This window comes from Thunnus maccoyii, chromosome 10 (genome assembly GCF_910596095.1).
Source record: "Thunnus maccoyii chromosome 10, fThuMac1.1, whole genome shotgun sequence".
Classification (NCBI taxonomy): domain Eukaryota; kingdom Metazoa; phylum Chordata; class Actinopteri; order Scombriformes; family Scombridae; genus Thunnus; species Thunnus maccoyii.
In genome coordinates this window covers 13,235,841-13,258,676 of record NC_056542.1, presented here as the reverse complement: position 1 = coordinate 13,258,676, position 22,836 = coordinate 13,235,841, and the positions used below count along the sequence as shown (strand labels likewise).

At 39.5% G+C, this 22,836-nt stretch overlaps 2 protein-coding genes across 4 annotated transcripts in view; both read left to right on the top strand.

Moving 5' to 3' along the window:
- Positions 1 to 373: 373 nt before the first annotated feature.
- Positions 374 to 18,785, top strand: znf574 (zinc finger protein 574). Of its 3 annotated transcripts, none has more exons than XM_042424693.1 (10): positions 374 to 480; positions 2,967 to 3,124; positions 8,036 to 9,227; positions 9,329 to 9,543; positions 9,832 to 10,011; positions 10,303 to 10,397; positions 13,464 to 13,558; positions 15,728 to 15,876; positions 16,312 to 16,599; positions 17,758 to 18,785. In XM_042424693.1, exons 1-10 carry the CDS (start codon positions 468 to 470, stop codon positions 18,355 to 18,357), a joined length of 2,985 nt encoding a protein of 994 aa, XP_042280627.1. In that variant the 5' UTR covers positions 374 to 467; the 3' UTR covers positions 18,358 to 18,785. The 3 variants fall into 3 exon arrangements, with proteins under 3 accessions (XP_042280627.1, XP_042280628.1, XP_042280626.1); XM_042424694.1 differs by lacking the exon at positions 374 to 480 and adding an exon at positions 614 to 700; XM_042424692.1 differs by lacking the exon at positions 374 to 480 and adding an exon at positions 1,969 to 2,641.
- Positions 18,786 to 20,700: 1,915 nt separating this feature from the next.
- grik5 (glutamate receptor, ionotropic, kainate 5) overlaps positions 20,701 to 22,836 on the top strand; it is an 87,352-nt gene continuing 85,216 nt past the window's right edge. Inside the window, exon 1 of the mRNA XM_042425225.1 lies at positions 20,701 to 21,103. The gene's annotated coding sequence lies outside the window, so the exon portion shown is untranslated. The remainder of the gene's footprint in view (positions 21,104 to 22,836) is intronic.

Here is a 22,836-nt window from a genome sequence, read left to right as displayed (position 1 = left end):
TAAGTAACTAATATTAAAACACCATATACCTATTGGCAAAAGTGACAGTTTACCAGAGCTGAAGATTTTGAAATTTTTGGACGTGTGGAATGCTTTTTAAAAAATCTTTTAAACACATTTTTGAGTTCAAGGGGAACATTGAGTAAGATTTGCAGGACTTTTACTTGTAATGGAGTATTTTTACACTGCTGCATTGGTGGCTGTTGTAACACTACAATTACCTATTGGGATCAGTAAAGTACTCCATCTATCTATCTATCTATCTCACCCTTTATATCATCTTTTGCCATTACCCTGGACTGGAGCTGCTGTATTACTGGCGCGCTTTTGGAATACAAACTCCTCTAGCTTTATGTGTAGTGGAATACTATTGGTGCATGAAGTGACCGCCACAGCCAATCAGAGCGAGGCTTGTAACATGCAGAAAAAAACTGAAGTTGCTGACTGTCCTACTTCCTCGACCGGTAATGTCTGATTGCGGTGAGTAATGTTTAAATAATTTTACTAATTTTGTGTGAGCGTTACTTTTTTCGGGGAAGGACATATTTAACATGTATTTTGTGTGTGTGTACGGAGGATTTCAACGGGGGGAGACAGCTAATCTTAGTTTTTCGTCTGTCGCCGCCATTATACCACCGAAGAAGCGTATCCCGCCCTCCTTCTTCGGTCTTTTTCTTCTTCTCCTCCTTGGTAGCAGAAAGTAAGCAGCACTGGTCCAAGCGGTTAAAGCAAGGAGATTATTTGCTAGCCAATTTGGCTGCGACGCCCGCTTTCAAGCAGTGAGATGGCAGTTGTCTTAATAGCTACCTGAGCTAGCAGGGGAGCTAGCTGCCAACCACGCCGAGGACACGTTAGCCATATTGTTAGAAAGATGGCCATCATTATATGTTAGCGACACAGCACTGGTCAGAGATAGTACGAGCTTGCTGCTAGTCGATAGCTTTGAGCAGCAGTGAAGCTGGTTGTCTCACTAACTCGGGTCAGAGCTCTAGCAAAACGGTCAAAGGAGCTAACACGAGCTAGCCAGCGTCTGTTTGAAACACAAGTGACTTATATTTTTCTGTTTCCCCTTGTGAGCTGGGTATTTGAAATACAGACATCGCCTCTGCAGTAAACACAGAAGTATCGACTAGGTGACCCTCCATGATGCATGTCATGGAAATGCATGACATACTAATAATAGGTCCACCTGACCTGCTGATAAAACCATACTGCAAAAAGGGAAATAAACACTGGATGCACATCACATCTGATCCATTACTGCCAGACTGAAGTGAAACAGTCCTGCACTAAGTGGTCTGTATCTGACCATCTGTGCTATTAGAGAGTATAGTTTCTACAAGGACATAAACAGACATGTCCCATTAGACTATTATCCCAACGGGGGGCAGTGGGACATAATAATAATAATAATAATAATAATAATAATAATAATAATTGTCATCATTCGTTAATTTGTGGTACTCATAATATTTGAATAATTGCATTTTTTTCTTTTGCCGTTTTTGTCTTTGTTTTTGTATTTTGATTAGATTTATGTCAAGTGCCTGCTGTGGCATTTTAATTTCCTTTCTGGGATGAACAAAGTATCTATCTATCTATCTATCTATCTATCTATCTATCTATCTATCTAATTTAAATTTAATTCTTTTTTTAAATCAGCAAACTCCACCAACACATCTAAACTAACAATAACTTGAGCCTAGTAACAGGCATTGTCTGTGTAGAAAATAAATGCTTTATTATAGCTTAGTCATCTGTGCCACACACGTCCATTGAGGTCCACAAACTTTTTTTTAAACACATCAGTGCGCCACACCGTTGTGCTGAGTGTGTGTTCTTCATTACAATTAACATGGGCACTGTAGTCTAAAATGAATTGTTCCCCCATACACACACTGACCCGCTGCTGTAAATACTCACTCAATCATCAAATCTGCAGCTGAAAATAATCCGCAACAAATACACCATTTACTCTTGTTTGAGTAACATTTGCTAAAACCTGCAGTGCTCTGCTGTGGTATCAAATTACTGTTTTTGGCAAGGTGCCTTTTTAAAAAATGAAGCTATATATCTGTGACCCGTTTTCAAAGATTCACATTCTTTAGTGGGAACAAATGGTCTTGGGGCTGAGTGCCACAGACAATTTTAAGAGACGTACTAATGGCTTTGTTAATTTGGTCTTTCCACAGGATTTATTGACATTATCAAAAAATATAGAACATCCCTTGTGTTGTTCTTTTAAAATGTAGCCTTGTCTGCCAAATTTACTAGACCATAGACAGTGTATCACATTTATGTCTTTAAAAGGTATTGATAAATTGCTTTTTCCATATATCTTTCAGTGAGTTCTTTGATTTGTATGTTTTAAAGCTTTGTTGTTGCAACATGAGGTCTGATCAGTGACCAGAGAGAGGGTGGCGATGCAGAGATTGTGTTTTGATTATAGTTACATTCAGCAGCAGCACGCGCAAGACTGCACTTCCAGTGGGTCCAATTACAGCACATATCTAAATGATGTTAGAGCTAAACGTCAGCTTGGCCCATGAAAATGGCAGAGAGAGTGAGGGACTTGGCAAGGTCTCTACCTGAGCAGCAACCTGCATGGTCAAAATAACAATTAGCCCAGGCTCGGCGCATGGTGAGTCATCTCAGGAACCCCAGAGTTAGCCTCCTGGCACTTGTGTCCAAGCTGTTGTCTTGATAAAATATGCAGGCACTTCTTTTCATCAGGAGAGGGCAATGTTCACAACCCTCTATGTAACGTTCACTAACTTCAAATGTAATGCTCTGGTGGGTAGGCATCTGTATAAAGCTCACGTTGCGATATTACTTTCATATTCAAAGCATGCTGAGTTTCGTGAACTGTTGCACCTTTATCTAAATCAGCTTTGCATTGCTGCGTTTCTTATGAAATGTTTTTTTTTTTTTTTTTTTTTTTTTTTTTAATTCTAATCCCCTGGCAGCCATGGAGAGTTCGTCAGTGTACATGTGCTTCCCCTGCTACCAGGAGTTCAACACTCTGGAAGAGGTACTCAAGCACCAATTGACATGCACTGCTGAGGATGACCAGCCAGACACATCTGGAGCCACCCCTGTCACTGTTCCAGTGCTACAGACACGGGTAAATACTGGCACAGTCCACAGTTTCCTCTGTGTATTATGTGATTGTGCCTGCCTTGGTGGTTTGAGTGCAATTGCTCAATTTTAGATGGGGAATAGAAAGGAAAAAACACCAATAATGTGACAGTGTGGCCTGAAATGACCAGCTGTGTGATCACATAAAAGCTTCAGAGTCAAATCTGGAGAATGACATTGAAGTGACAAGTAACTTTAGTCATAAACTGACAATGCTCTGCTACTCATCATGGTAAAAGTGACTTTGATCGGAGCACTTAACATTGAGTTGTTTACAGTGATTTACTGATTAATTTCAAGGCATTGCGGTGTATTATCTGATTTAGGTGTATACTGCTGTAATATTTTTAATCATAGAATAGCCAGTAGGTGTTTTGGAGGTTAGATAGTAATAGTGATTATTTGGGAAAATTAGCTATAATATATATATATATATATATATATATATATATATATATGTATATATATTTTTATTTTTTTATTTTTTTTGTGGTGTAATTAAAAAAACGAAAAAGTTCCTTTTATTTAAATAGGTAAAAGTCTTATTGACATTAAAATCTCCTTTTTATGAGAGACCTGGCCAAGAAGGCAGCATTAAACCATTGTTACAACAATAAACATAATAGGCTAAGACATCTGTTTTTTCTTTATTTTAATTATCATAACCAATAACAAGATGATATTTTCAAAGTCTAAAGTTTAAAATGTCATTTTTTTCTTTATGTGTCCATTACATGTGGAGATCTTGACATTAATCTGTAATTTTTTAGGTCAAATTCTCCTTTTCTGATTGCAGTACAGCACATACATGTACATATATTACACTGTTAAACATATTAAAGACGAATAGTCATTAAGTCATTGTACCAACACATCTGTCATACCCCTAACTTTCACCCTGATAAATGGGAAAAGACTGTGTTGTAAGGTCGACATGTAATTCAGCTGGTTTTCTAAGCACCTAAGTGATACATGGAACTGCTTTCTGTCTAGCTTAATGGCAAAATAGCACATTAGCATTGTTGATTATCAGAGTAATGAGTCTCTAGTGAGCCAAACAGGTGTAACAGGCAAAATGTGGCAGTGCAAAAACTGAATCGATTATGAATGAATGTTCAAATCTGGCTTTGTATTTCAGAATGTATCACTGTGCAGATTTTTGTAATTTGAGAAATTGCTGGTTGGCCTCTTTTTTTTTTGGACGGGGGGGGGTTATCATTTATTGGATGGATCGGGAAAGATTGGGAGCAGGAGGGATTGACATGTGATAAAGGTTGCAGGCCAGATTGAGGTCCAGGATGCTACAGTTACATAGTCTCTGCAGAGGCCAGCTGAATCACCAGAATGCTACTCATGCTCCAGTAATACTGAACAATTTGTTTCCAAAAGGAAAAAATTAGTTTTTTTGTTCTTTGTGTGACAAGGCTACCCTTTTGATTCAATGAGTGAGCACTACAGTCTTTCCCATTTTCAGTGTTTTCCGTCTGTGTACTAAATGTATGCTTCTGTATGTTAATTCAGTTGTATTTTTTATTGTTTGGCTCATGGTGAATTTGAGAAGCCTGTGGATTTTTACATAATGCATTGTAATCAGCATTTTTTACATTATGTGTCCTGTTTGGAATACCCTTCTGGGATGCATTTCATCAAAATGCTGAGCTCTATTAATTCAGAGTTCTGCGGAGACGCTTTCTGAATTGCAGAGTTTGAAAGTTGTGTAATAGGGTGAGTTATTCCATTTAACTTTGACATATTGAGCTGAGTCTTGGTGCAGCTGGCACTTTTTTCTTCTGCCTTTCCCATGACAGCTTCAGCAAGCCCTCAGGGTTAAAAGCAGTCATTGGCCCTCGTTTAGCAGTAGGGCATGGCTGTCTGAGCTTGTGCCCAGACTTCCATTCTTACTGACTTCAACACAAGTCCATAAAGCACGGTGACACTCATGATAGACAGATTGGATTCTGAATCGCCAGCGGGAAGACGAGCATGGAAAGGCATCAGTCATTGCCATCCTTTCTCCTGACGGATCACTCATTGGCCTTCTCATAGATGAATCAACCGGAGAAACACTATAAAACCTGGGTACCTTATGGCTTTTTGGCCCCCATTTTACCATAAGCTGGTTTATTGCAATTAGCTAGGTTACCACAATTTCTGTGAACATTATATGACGTTTCTATAAAACAATGGCTGTTTATGTCTTAAATGGATGTAGAGAGCTATTTTAACAAATGTGGCTACCCTTTTAGCACATACGCATTTGAATTCAGGGGACTATAGTTGTAGGACATCAGGTTGCTAGGAAAATTTAAGACCAGGTTGTGTTTAGGTGTGTTTCATAAATGTCTATTATATCTGAAAATGATCAAGCTTTAAAGGAGAAAAATAAAGGAGAACGTTACAGAAATGTCCCCTCAGTTTGCTGTAATATGTCCAATTAAACCCTTCATTTCTACATGTCATGCTTTGCCCTTTTGGTTTGTTCTGACCAAACAAATTCAGTCCTTCTGATTTTCCTTATTTGACCAAAGTGTGAAGCATCTGCTGCATCTGCAGAACTCTCCATACCAAAAATGTTCTCTTTACATATGGCCCCATTAGAGGCTCTCAATTAACATTTGAGTTATTGGGTAATCAGATTCACACGGGCTGAAATCCTTACTTTACTGTATTTTAATAAATTGTAATATGTCAACTGCATGCTCAAGTGTTGCTAGACATTAATACTGGCACATTATTTGTAGATTACTTGATGTATATGTGCTGCTTCTCAGTGGTCTCAGTGGCTTGCTACCTTCCTGGCTGATGATACTAAGAGACTCCAGCTTCGACAACACTCAATAACCTATCCAAGCAAAAGTAATTTAGGGTACTCAACATAGTTTGCTGGATGTTTTTCAATAACCAAAAATTCACTAAAACTATTCACAGAAGCTATTTAGTTATTCAGTATTAATTACAATATGAAACAAAAAAGTTCACACCTTGTGCACTTATCAGCCAGGTGCTAAAGTGAAAAATACTTGTTTAAAATTGTTTTTGTTCGGAAGGGACTATTCACTGTGCATGAAACTTGTGTTATGTACAAATATTGCCTACAGCTGATTAAATGAAAGTCTCACTTTTATAAAAAAAAAAAAAAAAAAAAAAGGAACATATGCATTAAAACAAACAAAACTTAAAACACAAAGTTGTTAACTGGTATGTTAAGGTGAAAGACATTACAGGGAGGATTTTATGGAGGTGGAACTTTCTTCGTCTGATAAATCTATGTGTTTCAGGCAGCACAGACTCCATTTTAATGTGGTCTAAGGTTTTTTCTTGCATGTTGTGAAAAGCCTTATTTAGAACGGTAAAGACCTGCCCACTAACCAGAAGAATCACAAGTTAAGACTCTCCAGTTTGATATCAAGCTATAAACCTTTATAACAGCCCTTTTCATATACAGTATTACACCTCTGAAGTTGCTCGGCTCAGATATCTGAGTGAGGAAGCAATCTTTGGTCAGCCTTGGTTGACACTTGACACAGAGTGTCACAAGACTTTTTTCCTAGTAATACTTACTACTGATATTATTGCTCTGATTTTTAATAATGCGCCACCCATGTGTCGTACCAGAATTGTGCTGATAGTTTTTGTTTGAGGATTTTTTTTTTTTGTGCCGTATCTAGAATTTTTTTTTTTCATGCTGGAGCTGCGGAGGAAGCATTATAGAAATGTTATCAGGTCTTTTGATTGGTTTTGATGTGTAAACTTGCAAGAATGTTTATAGATTACAGAGCATGTGCATAAATAATGCTTACATAAAGGAATAAAGGAACTATCCTTCAGATCATGTCCTTAGATGGCTAGACTGTGCAAAAAAATCATTCTATCTGCATAGAAGATGCAAGTTCTCTATTGTGTGGAGCTGAAGTACAGAAGATAAAACATTCTTAACATTCCCGGTGGGTTCAACACATCGATCTTGATCTTGAATGATCTTCACTTTCTGCTCCATTAAAGGTTTGAGTGATGTAGCCACAAAGGTTTTTAATCAGAACATGCTTTAGATCCAACAAAATTATATTCTGCACCTTAATAAAAAATATGCCCTTTGTTGGCAAGGAATTCATTGTTCTCACCAACGAAGGGAACTGTGTCAGGTGGCACAAGCAGAGAGTATTTTAAAGAGTTTTGCTTTATGAGCACAAAAAAACAAATTCATGTCCAGCCGACCATCAGCCACATCCCCCTGAATTCTAGTCTGCTTAAAGGATAAAAAATCTAGCAAAACAGTATATAACAACATACAAAATAAAGCTCCCATGTGCAGTTTTTTTATGTTGTTATAGCGTCTTTCAAATTATTTTACCGACCTTAGTTTTCTTTGTAGAAAAACAGTAGAATACCAGTTAATGCAAGGTGAAAAATCAATCAAAATGCTATTGAGTCTTCAGGACTCGCATGCCAGAATACTAAAACAAAAGCCTACAAATCATTCCTGTATGTAAGACATGTTGAACTGGTTTGATTGAAGCGGTTTCAGATGTCTTTAACCTCGACCTTGATTTTCTGTTTCCATCATCCAAATGGATGGAGGGAGCAAATGTAAACCCACTGGAAAGACCCATTCAACCCTGAAAGGCCTTTGATACTTATCAGCCAGGCTGAGGCCTTATCTTGGCTGTCTGGTGCTCTCAGAGGAACCTTGGCTCTAAACACACGCTGCCCTTATTGACCTCAGTATCCCAACACTGAAATCTCATCCTTCATATGTCAGAAAGAATTAAGTGAAATAAAAAAAATGCAGGTTAAATTGACTTAGAACAGCTTTTTTATTTTTCTAGTAATTTCTAACACAAGTGAAACATTGAAGAAAATTTGATTTTGTCTTTTTTTTTTTCTTCTGTCTTTGCAGCAACAGGTATTAAATATATCAAGGACAGTTGCAGTCCCACAGACTCAAGTCCAAGCAGGCAACGCCTCTGTGCAATCGGTTCAGAGTGCACTCAAGCAGACTGCTGTTGGAGTAAAGGTGCCATCGGATCAGCCCAGAATCCTCTACCAGTGTGGGGACTGTGATGAACTATTCAAGAGCCTGGACCTCTGGCAGCAACACCGTAAAGAAGAGACATGTCAGCAGGCTGCTTCTGGGAGCAAGTCAAAACCTGATTCACAACCTGAGCCAGAGACCCCTTCAGTTCAGAGCTCAACTCCAACTTTAAATCCAGATGAGTGCTCTCTCTCAGAGAGTGATACGAGCAAAAATCTTAAGCCCGAACCAGAAGAGAAACCCGTTGTAGAGGAAGAGGAAGAGGAGCAGCAGGTTGCAGAGGCCTCTTCAGCTCAGAGTTCTGATCTCCCTGTTTCTGAGGTGGTCACTCCAACCTCTAATCGAGAAGATTTGTCTCCCAGGAGGAGAGGGGCCAACAAAAAACCTAAGCCTGAACCAGTGCTCCTGTGCGTGGACTGTGGTTCATGCTTCGGCCTCGTGTCTGAACTCGTTGCTCACCGCAAAACCCAACACGGCTTTGAGGAAGCCCTGCACCGATGCTCTGTGTGTGGGGAGAGCTTTTTAAACACTACCCTCTTCCTCTACCACCGCAAGCAACACAGGCAGAAAGGTGAAGAAAAAATGGTAGCAGTTCCTGAAGTGACAGAGGAAGTTTGCATTCAGAACAATGGGACTGATGAGCAGAGGCAGGACACCACTGCCTCCACCACCAGTGAAACCTCCACTTTTCCACAGCCTGAGTTGTTCATGTGCACCCAGTGTGGGGAGAGCTTCAGCAACGAGGAAGGGCTGGTCACGCATCGTACAGAGAAGCATGGTCTGCAGGAGCCCCTGCACAGTTGCTCTCATTGTGGCGAGAGCTTCATGAACACCACTCAGTACCTGTACCATCTCCGGCAGCACCGCTTCACATCAGAGTCGGAGGTGGTGGATGGAGGTGAAACCGGTGATGAAACAACCGCCACGACAGCTCAGGATACCCCACAGAGCTCAAAGAGGCTGCTTTCTTCACCTGCTTCTGCTAGTGAATCAGGTTCACCTTTTCCTAAGAGGAGTAAACCCTCTTTCAGGATCCTGAGTGGTGGTGCACTCAAAGGTAAGTGTTTTAAAGTCCATATCGGAAAAATAAGGCATTTGTTGCAGGACATTTTGGTCCTTAATAAGCTGTTTGTTTGTTTTTTGTTTTTTAAATTTCAGGAAACAAGAGTTCAGGCACCAAAGAGGAGTCAGAGGGCAGCACTGCAGCAGACTCGGACACCACCAACCTCCCTCCGCCTACCAAGCTGCTGCAGGACTGGGCCCGCACACCACTACCCCATGTTTGCCCCTACTGTGGCAAAACCTTCACAAGACGCGTCTTCCTCCGCACCCATGTCTACAGCCACACTGGAGAAAAGCTTTTCACGTGCAAGGTGCCAATCAAAATTAAATAAAATATATCCCTTCTACTGGGGGAGGGATAATTTGCTTTGATGTAAATGTGATTTATGTCATGTAGCTGACATTGAAAGGATGATGTAATGCTTTGAAGTGGGTTAGGTGTGAGACAGACATAATTTGAACCTCCAACCTCATTATATTTGACAGGTTCTCTGGTGTTTCTGCACAGTGGAATTTGTTTTATTTCTCTTTTATAAGAGGTGCTTAAAACTGTTGTCAATTCAACTGTGGCACTAATCCATATTATTGTTATTGTGAAGGTGTGCACAAAGTCCTTCACTAACTCCCAGAGCCTGCTGCGCCACAGCATGAACCACACGAGCACCAGGCCCTTCAGCTGTGATGTTTGTGGCAAAAACTTCTCCCAGGCAGCCACCCTGAAGAGACACCAACGCATTCACACATCAACGCACCCTCGGCGCAAGCGTGGACGCAAACCGGTACAGTTTCTGCCATTTGAAGGGTTCAATTCCAAAATTGCATATATAAAATTAAAAAAAACAAAACATCTGCATGAAATTTATATTTTCAAATGATTCTGAGAGTTTTTGTTCATTTGTTAGCACACACACACTCTTGAAATAGTAGATATTGAGTATGGAATATGGAAGCTTATTTTTAAGTAAAAACCTTGAATTTTAGCTTTCCTAAAAAAAGGATTGCTTTTTTTTTGTAGACAACTCACTGTGAAATTGTTTTTTTATTGTCCTTGACTGTGTCCCTTAATGCAGGTGTGTAGTCTGGACAACGAGGGAGCTGCTCATCTCTACCCTTGTCCTCTCTGCCCCTCACGGTTTAACACGGAGGATCAGCTTAACCATCACAAGTAAGAACATGATAACAATAACTCTTGAGTAGCATTAGTCATTCAGTATCCTTTATGGAAACAACACATCTACCAACACACATTAAATGCTGTATTTCCATGTTGACTGGGGATAGACTTTTATTCAATAAATTCCAACCCTGTTTTTTGTGTAAATACATTAGAATTACAGTTCCAAACCGAACCCAGGATGGGATTTAGATAACCTTCCTCTCCCTAGCCAGGAGCTGTAGTATCTGAGCCGTGTCCGACTACTGAGCAAGACCTTTAAGCTGTGTTACGAACACACTGACTGAGATGTCTGGGTGCCCTTGAGCTTCAGCCACATATGATTGACAGACAGAGGCCAAGTAAATTAAGATGATAACGATAACAATCCAAGACGAGGGAAGAGCCCGGTCCTGTCCTAGCTGATTGAGCAATGGGGAGAGGATTTACAGAGAGTCTGTCTGCATTTTGTTGGTTTTGGCTGCAATCTATTGGATGTCAAAGAAAACAGACTCTAAGGTTAAAGTGCGAGCTTTTAACTTTAACTGTGAACACTGTAGAAAGTGTAGAAGTAAGTGTAGAAATCCCTTTTTATGCAATTTGTACCAGCAGGACAGTGAGGTTGATGTGAACACTTGACTTAAATCTAAAAGTTGGCACTTTAATTTCATAGTAGAGCTGCAATGATAAGTTGAATAATTGATCAACAGAAAATTAATTTGTAACTATTTTGATAATTAAATAATTGTTTTAGTAATTTTTTTAAGCAATAAAGCTAAACATTTGCTGGTTTCAGCTTCTCATATGTGAAGATTTTGAAGCTTTCACATGTCATACGTGATAGTAAACTGAATATCTTTAGAGTTTGAACTGTTAATCAGATAAAACAAGACATTTGATGACGTCACCCTAAGAAATTATAATGGCCATTTTTTTCTGTTTTGGGGTATTTTATAGACAAAACAATTAATTGATTAATCAAGAAAATAATCATCAGATTGATCAATAATGAAAATAATTGTTAGTTACAGCCCCACTTCATAGTCATTGTTTCATTTTAAATCCTGTGTGCTGCAAAAGGAAAAAGTTGTGGGAAATTAAGAGGACAGAAAGTCTGATAGTTGATTTTGATCAAACAGTTCCAGGAACTATTGAACCACAGGAACTAAACTGAGGGACTAAACTGGCAGAACCATGAAGATTAATCAGGCAAATTAAGACCATTTAGAAAAATGATGAATTAAAAAAGCAGCGGTGACATTTGAAATTAAATTTTCACACACTAAACACACAGTCATCCTGTTGTTTATTGTACTAACTGTTACAGGACTCTGATGTTTGAGTTTGGTGAAAAGAATGAGAGTAAAGGAGACGTGCAGAGATAGAAAATGAGGCAGAAAACTCCAACAACGCCTGTCTCTAAAGAAGATGATCTGTTGAGTGTTTGATGGTTATGTGTTTCTGTTTTTAGAACGTAACTGCAGTGAAACTATCAGGAAATTAATTTTATTTCTCTCTTATTCCTTTGCTTGTGCTTTCAGCTATCACACAGTCACTCTTTTTTATCTCTCTTCTTTAATTAATTAGTTAAGCCTACAACATAACCCCCTGAGCAGTTTTTTACACCTGGAACTATGCTACAGGAACTAAATTTTGTTTCTAGTTCCTCTGGTACCTCAAAAGGTTCTGGGTCCCCTTGGAAAGTTCCTGTGATGGAAACACTTGAGAGAATAAAGCAAGACCCCCCAAAAAGTCACTGTTTAAATACAGACTACACTTTGATTGTCTTGTCATTGACTGCCAAAGCCAGTGGCATGTTTGGGAACCATTGTTTTTGGTTTACGAGTTGGAAAAAAAGGATTCAGTGCATATCCACGTATGTGTACTTCCCTAATGCACTGTTTGTGGAGCGTCATTCCTACTCATTAAAGAACATCTGGCTCGGAGGAGAGGTGACCCTGACTGAAATTCTAATTTTCCCAGCTACCTCAGGGTCAGCTGTCCCTGAAATATTGATTTTTATTGTCTATTTAACAAGGAACAGACACAGCCAGGCCTGCTGCAGTATATGGGCCTTGAGAGGTCCTTGCAAATCACCTCTAGAATCGTGCTTTACTTTAGGTTATTTTGTGGTTAAGTATTGGGCTGCAACTAACTATTTATTGCTAGTTATTGATTAATTATCTGCCGGTTATTTTCTCGATTGTCTATTAAATGTCCTAGTGTCCCAGAGTCCAAGGTAATTCATTCAATTTCTTTCTGAGAAAAGCAGCAAATCTTCATATTTGAGAAGCTGGAACCAACAAACCTTTGACATTTTTGCTTGAAAAATTACTGAAACAATGAATTGATTATCAAAATAGCTGTTGATTAATTTTCTTTAGATCAACCAATTGGCTAATTGTTGCAACTCTAGTCAAATACTTCTGCTGCTACATTACTGGTAGCAGTATAGATAATACATATACTGGTATATGTTTAATATTAAGTGGAGCGTAATGGTTCCTAAATGTCAGTGTCGGCTGTGTTTGTTCTGATTATGAGAAACCAGTGTTTTCTTTTTACTTTGCATTTTCATTTTGTACATGCTGTGAATGCAGACCTGATGCAGCATTAGGTGAATACATCCTAACACTTCTCTCCTCCCCTAAGGCTACATCCAGCGTAATGTTATGAAATGGATAAATATAGTCTTTCATGTCCTAACTCTGACTCCTCCCAGTTTACTGCTGTTCTTTTATCTCCAGCCGTTTATACACTCAGCTAATACCCCTTATTTAACCTGAAGCACAGCTAAGCACATACTTGGAGGTAATCCTCATATGAGTTGCATACAGGGTGCCTCTCTATTTATTATGTTTTTTATGTGTCTTTGAATTGGGGCATTTAAGTCTTCATACTGGTAGTAATGTATGATTATTTAATTTAATTGTATGTATGAATACAACCTGTAGTTTTTCCTTTTGCAAGCTAAAGCAAGTTTGAAACTTTAGATTATCACTGGTGCTTACGATGTTTAAATCATCTTCCTTTGGTATGTACTTCTGTTAATATGTGTGTTTTTGTGTGTTTGAACAGACTGCTCCACACCAGCCACCCGTTCCCTTGCCCAGAATGTGGCGAGGCTTTCAAACGCAGGAAAGATCTCGACCTGCACTCGCTCACTCATCAAGGTCAGTTCAAGGGTCAGTCTACCACATACTATACTACATACAGGAACAATATACAGCGGCCATTGGGCTGGAGTGTTTTTCTTTGTCATTAAATCTCTTTTTTTTACTGCACTGTTTATGTCACATATCTTGCTGTAAAAGTCACATATCCCCACATCCTTTCTCTATGTGACCATTTCTCGCCTGTCATTCATCTGTGTGAGAATGCAATATCAAGAAATCCAATCCAACCTACTCTGCCTCATCGTAAAGGAAACCAATTAGATATGATGCTCTTATCAGTACAACATGCAGTGAATTACTATTGATTAATGCAAAGTCTGCGATAAATGCCCTGATCAGCTTGCCTGGGTGGCCTATCTTGTTTATTTACAAACATATCCATGTTATATGTGCATTGTTCCTCCGATGCATTAGGTCAATGACTTTCCATTGATTTGTGTCTTGTGGAATGGAAGAGGAGGGTGGAGGTAAATGAATAGGGTCAACATGTTGACACTTCATCTTAATCGAGGGGGGGCGTTGGCACGGCAACCTTATTAGTTAAGCTTGAAGAGTCAGCGTGCAGCAGGGGTCAGAGGTACGTGGCTCCTCTGAGAGAGATGATTGGAGAGATTGATCCATTGATCAGTCCAGGGCCATAGGCTGAGATTGTCCTTATTAAAGGTTTAATTAGAGGGTCCCAATGGGGAGCAGAGTGGATCGCCCCCACTGGGATAGACTGTACAGATGGTTAGCAGATTGCAAGATGTTGGCGTGACGACCTATGGTCATACTGATGAACCATCAGTGTCAGCAATTTCCCTGCCAGATTTTCAAGAGCAACCCACTGAGAATGTGGTTTGCTTTGCCAGAATTCAGCTAGGGCAGCAGCTGACTTGATCTGAAACGATTAGGTGATTAATTGATTAGCTGATTGACGGAAAATTAATTTACAATTTTTAGAATCGAATCATTTTAAAATCAGTTTCCAAGTCAAAAATGCCAAATTTGTAGGTTGTAATTTTGCAGGTGTGAGGATATGCTGCTTTTCTTTGTTTTAAATTAAAAATGTTGCTTTTGGACTGTCGTTTGAGCAAAGCAAGAAGATGTCACAATGCACTCTGGGAAATTGTGACAGACAATTTTCTTTTGCGATTTTATGACATTTTATAGAACAAACAACTGGTATAAATCAGTGAAGCGAGAAAAAAATTGGCAGTTTAGTTGATTGATTGATTTATTTATAAAAATAAGTAGTTGCAATAATTAGTTGCAGCTATAAAACAAATGATCATTTTCATTTTGATAAATCTGCGAGTTAATTTCTAGATAAACTGATAACACCATAAATTGTCCAAAAAAAGTGAAAAATGTAATTTACAGGTTCCCAAAGACAAAGTATTCAGGTTGCTTGGTTTGTGCGACCAAGAGTCCAAAGCAAGTGTTTTTAATGAAACTGATTACTGATCCAATATCAGTGCTCTCTTTATCAAATTTAAATCTATATAACTCACTGCAGGGAACTGCTGGGGTCATTTTTATGTAAATTAACAGGGATTGCTGTGGCACTTGAAATTAGTCAACGGCCTACTTATGACTTAATTAATGTAACTGGTAACAGAAGCACTGAATTAAATGACATTAACCAAGTAACTGTATTTAACGTGGATCAATCATGTTTGGCCAATATTCAGTCCACTTAATAAGGTCAGTTTCTGCCCCGACACTGACTCAGTGTATTGGATGAGTGCATCCCCGGAGAAATTCAGTAAATCATCACATTTGAGAAGCGGAATCAAGCAAATGTTTGTTTTTGCTTTAATGATGAATAAACTAATCAAAACTGTTAATAAATAAATTTTCTGTTGACAGACTAGTCAATTAATCAGCCAGTTTCTCTTATTACAACACATGTAAATGCCTTACTCCTTATGTCTTTGTCCCTGTTTATCCACTTTATAAACAACCGCTGACCACAGTCACATTCTTCCCGTGTTTGACATTGAAAAACTGGCTGCATCTAAATGTTTGGGCGCCATCGCCAGCCATTTCTGTATGTACCACCTGTCACTGCAGGATCATTGGCACGACATCTACCAATCTACCGACAAGCCCAAATCAGCCATCAGATATTGGCAGAGTTGTAGTAGGACCACCTGTCTAAAACCTGATTTTGTTCCCTCACAGACAAGCAGCCAGCGATGTGCCCTCACTGTTCATCCCAGTTTGTGAATCAGTCCGTGCTGGATATCCACCTGCAGCGCTGCCCTACCACCGATGAGGAGAAGAATGCGGGCCGTGGACGGGGCCAAGGCCGAGGACGGTGCACTGGACAGGTTAGGAACATAGAAAATTATTAAGAGCTTTTTTTTTTTCCTTTAACTTTTCCACATCAAGATATTCAGAGAGTGAGAGACTGCTGAATCTTAAGTTTTTTTTGTCCAGGAAGAATGAAGCACTCAGATCATCCGTTGAACTATTATGAAATACTTAAGCAATTTCTCTTAATCTTTTTAAGACTTTTTTGGACTTTATTATATTATATATTATAGCTGACAGTCGAGACAGGCAGGAAATGTGGAGATCAAGTGAAAGGGTTGACCTGTAACAAAGGTCCCCAGTCTGAATCAAACTGTGACGTTGTGTTTATGTCACTGTAAGACCATGAAGACACCAACCTTTTCTCTTCTCATTAATTGCCTTCTTCTTTCTGTTTTCCCATCTCCTTACTCCTTTCATCTCTTTCCTTCCTCCCATTACCCCTTCCTCAGATTGAGTGTGACCTATGTGGCCACCGTTGCATGACCCAGGAGGGCCTTGATCTCCATCGGTTATCCCACACGGGCCAGACACCTCTCAAATGCCCAGTGAGGCCTTGCCGCCGCCGATTTACCTCCAACAGTGCCCTGGAGGAGCATGTGCTGGCCCATTTCCAAGGCACGCTCAGCAAGTCCAAAAACCGACCCCGCTTCCGCTGTGAAGTTTGCCACAAGGAATTTGCCTACAATTCCACCTTCATTGTTCATATGAGGACACATACTGATGAGAGGCCCTTTGAGGTGAGAAGGGATGTGTGTATTTGTGTGTGTGTGTGTGTGCTTATATAAAAAGGGAATTTCTTTTAGCCTTCTGAATCATATTTTGTCCTTATTTATACGAGGCTTTCAAGGCTTAAAACACCTCTATTTCAAATTGAAATCCAGCGTTGCCTCGCCCCGTTCACACCCGTTCAGAGCTGTGGCCATCTCTCTGGTTCCGGACCATGGCCATTTGTGCAGTGTGTGTCCTGCGGGTGTTTCCTCCCTCCCTGTGTACCTGTGATTAATGGCAGGGCTGAGTTAGGGCCTGTCAGCTCCCCTCTGTGCCTGTTACTATTCTGGGACTCTTCCCCTCTCTCTCTCTGCTGCTCTGGTGACGAGGCAGGACATCAACTATAGACCCACCGAAGCCCATCACAGCACGTTGGACTGTAGAAATTGATTGAATGTTTGTGGCTTTGCTTTGAACCCTATCTATCAGGCATGCTAAAGATTAAGGTTCAACCAGCATTGGTCCTTCAACACAGAGGCGGTTATGGGGATGAATTTTAATTTAAATCAAATATACCGTGTGCGTTCCTGAAGGAACACCTATATTTGCTGAGTATATGAAACCAAACATAACAGGAAAGCTAATTTTGCTATATTTTTGAGAGAGACCGAAACTGAGAACAGGGATTATAGTTTAAATCTAAGTGTCCTCAGTGGGAATCAAAGCGAAGCACAACATAGCCTTTCTTTTGTTGTGCTTCAGGTTTAATCAAGTATCTTGTAGTTCATTGCACTCAGGTGGGAGGAAGTAGAGCACTAACATTAGTGGCAGGACAGGTTCTGCTGCTGAATTGTTAACGTGATTTCTTTATTTAGAAATAGTTTAATTTTAAACTGACTTAACATCTTTTTCTGTTGCCTACTGTGTAACTGTAAGCCTCCATTACACACTTGTGTGCTTTTTATTGCTTTGTATCTGTCTTTCCCCATACCCTGTTCTCTCTGCTCTTCTGTAACACAGCCAGAAGTGCTGCATCTGCAGAAAAATATAAAGAGTGGTCTCAGAAAATATTAATTGCAGTTGAGTTTGTGCACTGGCACTGTTGTTGCGAATTGAACTGTACTTTCTTGCCATCTTCTTACCTCATATTTTGTCCTCTTCCCCATTCCCCTCCATCCCTCCACCAGTGCAACACATGTGGCAAACGCTTCCGCCAGCTGCCCCATCTGCAGGACCATGAGCGCATCCACAGCGGCCTGCGGCCTTTCTGCTGCTGGATTTGCGGCAAGAGTTTCAGCGTGGCTGCCCGTCTCACCGAGCATGCCCGCACCCACAGCGGCGAGAAGCCCTACCCCTGTCCCCACTGCCCTGCTGCCTTCCGCTCTCGCTCCAACCTGGATAAACACATCCGGCTACACGGAGACCTGCCTCTCGAAAAGGCAGAGGAGGCTGCACATGCAGCCGAGGCGGCCCACGTCCAGAAGGTGCTGGAGGGGGCCAAGGTGCTGTCCTCTCTGCCCACCGCAGAGGAGGTTGAATCTGGCTCTGTGCAGACCATCTATGTCCTGCAGGGGGCCGAAGGAGGCACCGAAACGGTCATGATCCCATCTGATCAGCTCAGTGGCATAGAGGGAACCTCACAGGTTGTTATCCTGCCCTCCTCTGTTCTGGGAACTCAGGCCATTACTGTTCCGACTATCACCATGGATGGCAATGAAATCACTATGGTGGAGGCCAGCCAGTCACCGCAGCATGCCATTGAGTTCATCGTGGAGGAGACTGTATGAAGGCAGATACATACGGACAACACAGAAGAGAAAGACTGAGAGATTAGTTGAGAATGTAGACTGTTAATGGAGTGAAAAGTTTGATCATTTAAGGATATGCAGTTATTTCCTCATATGTACTGTATATAGTTTGATAGGTTTCTAAGCCAGTTTCAACACAAGTTCCAATTTGTGTAGTTGTACAACTTGAGCATAAATTGAATTTAACATTGTTGTAACAGTGAACCTTGTGACTTAAACATTGATACAAACATGAAACATTCAGGGGAACAGATTAAATTAGTCGTTCAGTTGGATTGAAAAACATGTTGTAAAATTGGCCCGTGATTGTACAGAAGACGCTTGTTCACAGCCCCTATTTATTAGGGGAAGACTGGTGGTGGGCCATGAAATGTCTTCTGCTTTATAATAAAACACTTCAGCTTTCACGTTTGTGTGCGTCCGTCATTTTATAAGGTGGATGACATGAGGGCATTGCCCCATCCCATCAGATAGAATGGGCTTTATAGGTCCGGCTGTAAATAGCCACTTCTACCTTTTGACAAACAATATGAGGAGAGAAATATACAGACTCACTCAGCAGCAGTCAGTGTTCGTCTTTTCAAACCGCTCTGTTTCTATCTGTCACACAAACACTAATGTTAGTTGAAGGAAGAGTGAAAGAGAATTGTGTGTATAGATCAGCACTATAATTTGTTGGACATTATGTTATTGATTGGTTTTGTGCTGTAATTAAATACAATAATAGAGATACGGCAAGACTTATGATGATTTAGCTGAAGTACAGCATTATGCAGTGGCAAGTGGTGTAATGAAATTATCCAGCACTTGCTGCATAGTTATCAAAAATAATGATCCTATTTGTGTCTGAATGGGAAGAGGCATAATATGATATAAGTTTTGCTAGCGCTGCAGTAGCCCATTATAGGCTTCTAAAGTGCAGTTTATGGCTGTCTCCCACCCAGTGATTGCTGACAGGGGGTTTCAAACCACACACACGTGGAGGCACTCAGTCTTAGTTTGTTTTCATGTCATGGAAGGAGAAATGCTGATGATTGTGCGGGGAGCTGAAATGGGGAAATGGCACCATTTCTGCAGAGTGAGAAGCATATCTGGAAATAGAGGGCTCCTGAGGAGCGAAAAGAAAGCTAGTGCCAAGAATTCAGCTGCTCTTCATTGCTTTTCTGAGAGAGTCAACAGGCAACCAGTCGATAAATACATGTTTTTTTTCCCTTCCTAGCAAATCTTTAGAGCTAATATTCTGGTGGAGTGCCGTTTATCATACCTGCTGCCTAACACTGAAGCCGAAAACACACACAACCAACATATAGACATGTAAGGAAATTGTAGATGCTGGAGGTGAAATCATGAGACTCGAATGCTCCAGGGAAGCAGTCTGACTGCAGTATAATGGTCTTTTTGCTGTGCAGAAGACAGTATATTATCTTGCTGTGTTCAGTCCTTGGCTCAGACTTAACCTGGTGATGGTTTCTTTTTGTTTTTTTGTGCTGGGTTAGTGATGAACAAAAAGAGATTTTCCTAAACTCACAGTCTTGAAAAACACATTTTAATATAATTTAAATTCTGCTGAGTCTTTAATATAAACATGGTTTTTATGTTCTATTATGATGTTTAGCTGACAGATCTGATATTATCTGGTGTTCTCATCTTATTTGCAATATGTGTTTCTTATTAAAAGCCAAAAATGGTGTGTGGTGTAGGCTATTAATTAAAAATGCATATTCCAACTGTTAATTTTGGGTTGGAGAGTGTGATAGCTATGGACAACCTAATTTCTGCTACTTCATTTTAAAAGTGAACATACAATAACAGCATCGTGATCACATCTTCACAAAGTAATTTACAATAGTCAAGGAAGCGGCAATGTGTTATAATAATAATAATGCTGATACATAAAAACAGCAGGCGCTTGATACATAGAAATGAAACTGAATAAATGCAGGAAGGTTAACCTGTATGATCATTTTTCAAAAACTCAATTGAATTGTCACCTCACTCCATTATGTGTGTGTGTGTGTGTCTGTGTGTGTGTGTGTGTGTGATTTACAATCAAAAAACTGAAAAACATGGTGAGATGTTTACTCTTTATAGTAATGTCCTTTGGAGATGTTAAACACTTTCAAGGACCTTTTTAAAAAGCCTTCTGTACAGGGGAATAATTGTTGTTTCAGTGAAAACACACATTGGACTACACTTGCATGGTCAGTATAAAAATGAGCATTTTCTTTATTGCACCCCATTAATGAAAATACACATAAACCAATATACAGTACAGTAAATGATTTATAAACACGCATGTACACAGCTGAGAGGAATATAAACTACATGCTTTCATGTGCGAAGATTTTTGCAATTATGTCTTTAAATTATTCATGACAATTATAGTGTGTAGAAGCAGGCAGTGAAAAGGGGGCGGGGGCTTATCTTTGAATACAACCAAAGGCAATCATTCAGATGCGTGGGGCCCTAAAATAACAATCAGATTTAGGAATGTCCTTCACTACCAATGAAAACATGAGAAACAAGCACATGCAGTAGCTGCTCTCACCCTGGGCATCCCTTTGATTCTCACCTCTTTTTATATCATAAACACTAAAAATACCCAAGTGACCCTCAGGAGAGAATGGGCATATTCAGCTCTCTCAGCAGTAAACTCGCTGACATCACAATGTCCCGTGCAGGGGGGGAGGACACCAGGAGCTCTGTTTTTGGCTAACACCTCCAGGTAAGGATAGTGGTGAAGCAGCTATCAAGTGAAAATACATGGTTTAAACACATACAAGCTGCTTTAAATTTTAATTGAATATTACAAACAATATTTTGACTATCTTTACTGTGGCCAGTGTTTTTCCAACCTTTTTTTTACAACAAATATACCCAACACCTTGGGTATATTGTTATTACAGCATTTTTTCATATAATTTAACAATCAGTGTTTGATGATTTAGTTAACTTTTCATTTGTACTACAACCACCTGGAGTGGCAGAAGATGGACGTTGCAACCGTTTAATGTTAGCTTACCATTCTCCATTAACGTTGCTTTCAACATTTGGCTAACTTTGAACCGTTAGTCCATTACCTTTGCCTATTTCACTCATTTATCCATTACTTTTTTCTCTTTCAACAATTTATCCATTTTTTTTTTTTTAGCAATATCAACCATTTGTCCTTTATTTTAGCTAACTATTTCAACCACGTATCCATTACTTTCAGCCATTTCAACTATTAGGTTACCCATTACTTTGAGTTAGTGGTTAGCTAACTGCGGTTAACCATCACTGTATATAAAGATTTTATATTTTTTGTATTTTTATTTTATATATAATATAGATCTTTTCTTTATATACAGTCTACGGTTCCAACATTTTGGTTCCCTTGCTAACTAAGCTAACATTAGCTCTGTTTTCGTGCACTCTTAATCGTAACATGGTGTTTTGGGTTTTTTTTATAGCTAACTATGTATGTGTACACACACACACACACACACACACACACACACATATATATATGTGTGTGTGTGTGTGTGTGTGTGTGTATATATATTTAAATCAAATTGTAATTTTTTCAAAGTTAGCTCAGCTAGGTTACTCTTCACTCTACAACTGCAGAAGTACCCCTGGCAATGAATCCCTGGTGTGTAAACACTTACATTCAATTAGGAAAAAACAACAAATATGTATAATCAAACCAATAAATTCTATGAATGAATTCTACTGTACTACCAGTACTCCTACCTTCCTTTTAAATATAAACTGAAGCTTTTTCAATCTGCAGTGTGTGCTTCTAGTACAAGGTCCACAGTAATGCTATACTGACCTATGTGAAGGATACACTATAAATGTATCCTGGAGGTATATTATAGTAGCGTTGTATCATTGGAATTAAAAAAGGCCTTGAGTAAACTTCTATACAGTGACTATAAAACCCACTAATCACTGAGTCCCCATCGGAGCTTTGTTTGTTGTTGTTTGTTTGTTCATGCTTTGTTGATGGCATTTTTATTGACATCATAGCAGGTTGGAGATGCTGGGCAAAGCTTTGTTTCCAAGGTAACATGATGGAAATATTCATTTTGCTGACAGAGATTAGCATGATAAAAAAAAGACAGAATATTTAACCATGGAAACATTTTCTCTGTATATGATTATTGCCGTACTGTTTTATCTTTGATGTGACACATGCAACATTCAATGCAGTGGGCTTTATTGGCATGAAAGTTTCAAAAACAATGTTGCCAAAGCATCAAAATACAGTTTGTCCAAATATTTGTACAGTAATATGAACATTCACACAACATTAAGATTTATATATATTAATTATATACATACAGTATATGCTATGTGTGTGTGTGTGTGTGTCCCTCAGGTTGTGGCATGTTGATACATATTGGGCAGCAAGATATGCCCTGTCTCCTCCTATGAGTATTTTTAATTTTGAGAGGTCATTAAGCTCTTTGA